Genomic DNA, 7552 nt, shown 5'->3' with positions numbered 1-7552 from the left:
ATTAACCCGATGAATGGTTAATTTTACCATTCATCATCGATTTTTGAAAGATTTTGAACTTTTTTTTTTATGAAAAAAATTGATTAGAGATGCATTTTAATGCAGATTTATGAATATAAAAAAAAATTCAAAAAAAAAAATTTATTTTGCTTATCCGGTTTGTACTCCTTTTAAGCTTATCCATGGATCGTGCCCCTATATATATATATATATATATATATATATATATATATATATATATATATATAGGGGCATGATCAATGGGGAATATATATATATATATATATATATATATATATATATATATATATATATATATATATATATATATATATATATATATATATATATATATATATATATATAGAGAGAGAGAGAGAGAGAGACTTATGAACTAAATTTAAATGGATATGAATATGACTATGGATATGGATGAACAATAACTAAATGGATATGGCCTCAGACCTACACCCGATCCATATCCGATCCGTTGACATCTATAGGATGAAGGATTGAAGATAAAATCAAAAGAAATTGTGATGTAGAATGAAGTCACAGAATTAGAATTGGACAAAGGTTTGTTTCTTTTTATATATAATATATTCAATGGTTCTACTATAAAGTCGTAAGTGAGCTAATTTCAAACACTCTAGGAGCCAAAACTATGAAATTATAATCTCTAAAAATTTATGGGGTCCCATTATTATATTTAGTGGTGTACTATAAAAAAAATAATTTTTTTTTGATAAATTTTGAAAAACTCGTGGTGTCACGGGACCCGTCCGGATACACCTACACTCGCCACTGCCCACCCTCAATGCGATGCAGATATTGGGTCGACAAGTTGATGGATTCTTCTTGGGCTCACGATACCAATCATATCACATGGGTCGACTACATTCCAATTGTTGGGCCAGGCTTGCAGAAGTGGCATAACGTGACAAATTAGCATGGATAACAAATTGCTTGTTCCTATTTTTAGGGATTTTTATTATTACCTCTTTTATCGTTTGTTACCGACTTTAGTCTTTTGTTTAGTTTTTGAACTTTTGTTTTTTTGATTTGACAATAAAAGTTTGGAAACAGCCTTTTCTAGTTTATGCGTCAACTTATATTCATATTTCATTAAAGTTTTGTGTTCGAATTCTGAATTAACTAAAAGCGCAAAACAGCCGCAGCCCGCAACGGCTTTTGTTTATCAACAATTGTGTTTTTTTTTTTTATTTGGCCAACGATCCTTTTTCTCCATTACAATGGCTCTAAGGGTTTCGGCCAGACCATCTTTGCGTATTGGCGAAAACGTCAATCGGTTATATTTTCCAACGATTTGGTAATTCGTTTGATTATAAACTGAGGTGTATGGTCTCAGCCAACAGAGGCGTCTTTGGGCATAGGCAACATAGGCAACCGCCTAGGGCCCAAAAATTAGAAGGGCCCAAATTTATAATATATATACAATTGTCGAATAGTTAAGTAAATTAAATAAAATATTGTCGAATAAATATTTGATAATAAAAAAATTTTGTTACGGCTGTCTTGAAAACTTCTTTTGTATTGATAACTTTTAACATAATCTTTTTATATGTATTAACAAAATTTAACTTGTATATGGGTGCATTTTTATTTTCGCCTAGGGCTTCTAAATTGTAGAGACGGCCTTGTCAGCCAACAGTCTCGTAAAGGAAGTAGTCGAGGCTAGCTAGCGAAAGAGTCAACATTTGGCTCATTGTGTGGCTGCTGCTTTGTTTTTAGATGTTAACGGTTATGTTTAATTGATAAGTCTTAAATTATCTATGGCAATTGAGCAAGTGCATTGTTATTCTTTATATATTGAAATCATAACTTGTTTCCATCATAAGGAATTAAGAATTACAATTATTATCATTATTATTATCACATGTATATAGAATTACACATGTATGTTGTATTAGTCAAACTTGTTTGTAACAGAAGAGTGAGACTCGAATATATAGATTAGATAGGAGATAAACACGTGTGAATATCATCTCCTAAAATAGCTGATAATGATAATTAGTTAACATAGAGAATTCTAGACTAGAAACTAACTTGTATAATACGTATCATCAGAGTGAATAAAGGCATCGGGTATCTCACTTACATTTACTTACATGGTATCAATAGATCCTTTCCCTTTTTTCATCCTTTATTCTTCCTTGAATCACCCCGTTCTTCCCTAAATCATCTACTATGGCCGATCAATCCAAACTCCGTGCTGCTCAACCCATCAATCATATCATTCACTCTGTCCCAATCAAACTTGAAATCGAAACCAGCCAATATAACTCATGGCCCGAATTGTTTAAGATTCACTTCAGAGCTCATGACCTGATCGACCATCTCACCTATGAATCACCTGCAGACGCTGCTGGTACATCTAAAGATCCTCAAATCACTCCAAAACTCTGGAGCCGTCAAGATGCCATTGTTTTACAATGGATTTATGCCACCATCTCCAAAGATTTGCTAAACACCATTCTTGAAACTGACTCAATTGCAAAGAAGACTTGGGATCCTCTTAAAATCATCTTCCATAACAATCAAGGTTCCCGTGCAGTTGCTCTTGAACAGAAGTTTACAAACATCAAGCTCGCTAATTTCCCAAACGTCTCAGCCTACTTCCAAGAACTAAAAATGCTTTCTAATCAGATGAAAAATGTGGGTCTTCATGTCACTGACCAGCGAATGGTTCTTCAAATGGTTGCCGGTTTATGCGACAACTATGAAACGATTATATCACAAGCAGAAAAACTCCCCAAATTTTATGAAGTTATGAAGCTAGGTCAAAATTGATACTTGAAGAAACCCGCAGAAATCGTCACTACACCAACACAGAAATTCAACCCGAAAATGCTCTTAACACAACCACTGGAACTTGCAACAACACTCGTCCCAATGGCAATGACAATCGGGGAACCATTTTTCAATCTTCTCAGGGCAGGGGCGATCGATCTATCGTGGCAGAGGAAGAGGGTACTCACAAAATCCCTATTTTTATTTTACTGGACTAAGACCATCATGGAATCCAAACACCTCTTAGGCCTGGCAAACAAATTGGACTCCTACACCACCCTATCCATATCCGACACCGGTTGGGCTCACCCTCCAAACAGTCCAGCAAACACATCTCTTGGAATCCTAGGTCCAAGACCCAATAACAATAACAATTATGTTGGTTCCCGTATTGTTACGTCCAACTATGCTCCAATAACTATTGACAATGCTTTTCAAGCCATGTTGTTAAATCCACCCGAAGAAAATTAGTATCTAGACACGGGCGCTTCCTCACACATGACAGGTAATTAGGGTGTGGTCTCTTCTTATGTTAATACGAAGTGCCTAAACAAAGGGAATGGTAATAGGCTTCCAATTCATGGCCTTAGTCACACAAAACTAACCACTTTCAACAAACCACTATACCTTAATTCTATACTTTACTCACTGAAACTTATTACCAACTTAATATCCGTAATACGTTTATCTAAAGATAACAATCTTTCTATCACTTTTGATCCGTTTGGTTTCACTGTGAAGGATTACAGGACAGGGAGACCACTCATGAGATGTAATAGCCAAGGCGACTTATATTCACTTACGTCCACCTCCCTCAACAAACTTCAAAGTCTTTCTGTTTCAGAAGATGTTTGGCATCGACGTTTAGGTCATCCCGGCGCCAACATTTTACGTTTGCTTAGAAATAAAATTACTATGTCTAATAATTCAAATAAAAGTCCTTTTACATTATGTCAATCTTGGGTGTTTGGAAAACATGTCCGCTTACCTTTTCATAATATCTCCATTTGACATTATTCATAGCGATTTGTGGACCTCACCCGTAACTAGCTCACTAGGACAGAAATATTATATCCTCTTTCTCGATGACCACACTGATTTTTTATGGACTTTCCCCTTGCAAAATAAATCACAAGTCTTTAATATATTTCTCACACTCAACAAATACATTAACAACCAATTCAATAAAAACATAAAAACTTTCCAATGTGATAATGGCACGGAATACAACAACTCTTCTTTCACTATTTCTGTCAACAAAATGGAATGTCATTCGGATTTTCATGTCCACACACTTCAGCACAAAACGGGAAAGCTGAACGAAAAATACGTGCCATAAACAATATAGTCTGAATCCTTCTTGCTCACTCATCTGTACCTTCTAATTTTTAGCATCATGCTCTAGCCATGGCCACTTATCTTCTCAACATACTTCCCACCAACACTCTCAACCATAACTCACCCACACATAGCTTATACAACCGATGTCCCGAATACTCTCACCTACGTACCTTCGGTTGTCTTTGCTATCCACTACACCCCTCCACCACGATTTAAAAACTACAACCTAGATCTACACCATGCGTTTTCCTTGGTTATCCTCAATCCCATAGAGGATACAAATGCTATGACATTAAGGAGAAAAAGATAATTATCTCTCGACATGTATTATTTGATGAAATATAATTCCCTTTCTCCTCACACGTCACACATCCGACTCCTATGAATTCTTACATCAACAATTCCATCCTGATAGAGTACACACCTCAAGTCCCACTCCTACTAATGTCATACCTCCTATTCAGCCCACTATATCTACTACACCTTCTGTCTAGCCCAATGTCCACCATCCGGCCCATACTAAAACTTAGTCTACGACCCATTCTACCCCTACCTCCTCAGCCCATTCCACTTCTTCATCTCCTACCTCGATCCAAAATAACACTCAGTCCACAACTCACACAGCTCAATTAGCCTCCTCGTCAGCCCAATCCAACACCACTCTACCTACTGAACTACAAATAGGCCACGGCCAAAACATCCCCTCTTCCTCAAACACACACAACCAATCGCATGAACATACAACACATACTGCTCCTACACGAACTATTATAACACGCAGTATGTCGAATATTTTCAAACCTAAATCCCAATTCAATTTAAACTCCACCACCTCCCCATCACAACCTTTGTCTCCTATACCCAAAATGCCAACTGAAGCCATTAAGGACTCGAATTGGAAGCTAGTCATGACCGGTGAATTTGCCGCTCTTATTAATGATAAGACATGGGATCTTATACCTCGTGAACCTAACATGCATGTAATACAGTCAATGTGGACATTTAAACAAAAATTTTGTTCTGACGGGTCTTTTGAGCGATACAAAGCTCGTTTAGTTGGTGATGGCAGGTCACAACAGGTGGGAGTTGATTGCACGGAGACTTTTAGTCCGGTAGTCAAATCGACGACGATTCGAGTTGTTTACTCACTCGCTCTTGCACATTCTTGGGAATTACGTCAATTTGACGTCAAAAATGCATTCCTCCATGGTAATCTTGAAGAAACGATATACATGCATCAACCGTTGGGATTCTGGGACCCTAATTATCCGAATCATATATGTCGGTTAAACAAGTCTCTTTATGGTCTCAAACAAGCACCAAGAGCATGGTATCAACGATTTGCAACTTATGTGTATACACTCGGGTTTATACACAGTTTATGTGATCACTCTTTGTTCGTATACAAGAAGGGTAAAGATGTCGCCTATCTTCTACTCTATGTTGATGATATTATCTTGGTGACATCCTCTCTTGAATTACGCTACACGATCACGAAACATCTCTCAAATGAGTTCGCTATGAAGGACCTTGGTCCACTAAGTGACTTCTTTGGTATCTTAGTACATCGCACAACTAACGGTCTATTTTTAAAACAATCTAAATATGCAATGGAAATCTTGGAGCGAGAAGACATGAGTACATGTAAACCAGCTAATACCCCGTTGATACCAATTCGAAATTAAGCAGTCAGGTAATCTTTATGCCGACCCCTCCTTGTATTGAAGTTTAGCAGGTGCTCTCCAATATCTAACTTTTACCAGACACGACATCTCATATTCGGTACAACAGATTTGTTTACATATGCATAACCATCACGACACTCACATGGCTGCCTTAAAACGCATATTATGATACATTAAAGGCACCATTGACTACGGGATACACATGACTAGAACAAACACGAAATCTCTCATTTCCTATATGCAGTGTTGTAAAAGTCGTCCGACTTGACCGACGCGTCGGCTGATACGACTTTTTTTGGGTTCTCCGTCCTGTTTTTTCTGAAAACGACTCAAAAAATGGTCAGAGCTAAAATTTCGGTCAAACTTTGTCAAAGACGGTAAAAAACGGTCAAAGTCAGTTAAATTTTCGTCAAGATCTGATATATTTTAAAATTAGGGTTTGTTTTCATATTTTGGGCCACTCTTTTCTCTGTGTCCTTACTGATTATGTACTCGATAACATTAATTGAGTTTGAAGTTTGATTATTTTTAAATTCAAGTTCTTATTTAAGAAATTTATGGTACATAATCAACTATTTTACATATATATAAATATATATTTAAGAAATTATTAATAAAGTCAATGTTGGTCAACGACCGATGCGTCCCCGACGCGTCCCCCGACTCGACCGACGCGTCCTTTTTAGGTCTCGACCGATGCGTCCCCGACTCACGACTTTTACAACCTTGCCTATATGGATGTAGATTGGGCCGGATGCCCGGATACCCGCAAATCAACATCCGGCTATTGTGCGTATTTTGGGGACAACCTGATATCATGGTCATCAATACACCAATCAACCATTTCATGTTAAAGTACCGAAGCAGAATACAGAGGCATTGTTAATGTGGTATCTGAATCGTGTTAGCTATGCAACTTGTTACTAGAACTCCATCATCCTCTCAACAAAGCAACAATCGTCTACTGTGATAATATAAGTTCGATATATCTGGCCAACAATCTGATACAACAACAGCAACAATAGCAATAGCAACACCAGTAAAAAAAAACAACAACAACAACAACAACAACAACAAAAACAACAACAACTGCAGCAGCAACAACAACAGCAGAAGCAGCAACAACAGTAACAACAGTAGCAGCAGCAACAATAGCAGCAACAACAGTAACAAAATCAACAACAACAACAACAACAACAACAACAACAACATCAACAACAACAACAACAATAGCACAACAACAGCTGGAGGTGTTCATAATATCCGAATCTGAATCCGTAATCCGAATTATCCGAAAACCCGATCCGAAAATATCTGAAAATTCGTATATCCGGATTTCTGGATTCGGATATCGGATCAATTTTTCAAAATTTTCGGATATTCGGATAATCCGATATCCGAAATAAAATACACTTATTATTAATATATATTTATTTATATATTGATATTTGTAAGTTTAATGGGCCAGCGTGTTATGGTTTATGGCCTTAAGGCCGTATAGAAGATTTCAAATATAAACCTTTTACGAAGTAACTTATAGAGGAAAAAGATATGATTAGCAGATCAAATAGCAAATATAAGATAGATAGCAAATATAAACCTTTTACGCTCTAGATTCTTCGTTTTAAGTCCGATTTCTTCGATTCTTCTTGCATTGTCTTTGTAATCACTTATCTACAAAATAAAGCAAACAAGCACTTATTTTGGCGATAAAG

The 7552-nt window shown here is 36.7% G+C and overlaps 1 protein-coding gene across 1 annotated transcript; it reads left to right on the top strand.

Annotated features, from left to right (window-relative positions):
- The first annotated feature begins 2208 nt into the window (after positions 1–2208).
- Positions 2209–2811, top strand: LOC139876086 (uncharacterized). Its single transcript, XM_071863387.1, has one exon. It carries the CDS (start codon positions 2209–2211, stop codon positions 2809–2811), a length of 603 nt encoding a protein of 200 aa, XP_071719488.1.
- The last annotated feature ends 4741 nt before the right edge of the window (positions 2812–7552 follow it).

This window comes from Rutidosis leptorrhynchoides, chromosome 11 (genome assembly GCF_046630445.1).
Source record: "Rutidosis leptorrhynchoides isolate AG116_Rl617_1_P2 chromosome 11, CSIRO_AGI_Rlap_v1, whole genome shotgun sequence".
Taxonomy (NCBI): Eukaryota; Viridiplantae; Streptophyta; class Magnoliopsida; order Asterales; family Asteraceae; genus Rutidosis; species Rutidosis leptorrhynchoides.
This window is presented reverse-complemented; position numbering and strand designations above follow the sequence as displayed.

Bases quoted from the DNA above. Each gene is read 5' to 3' on its own strand.
- LOC139876086 (XM_071863387.1), top strand. From the start codon at position 2,209: ATGGCCGATCAATCCAAACTCCGTGCTGCTCAACCCATCAATCATATC.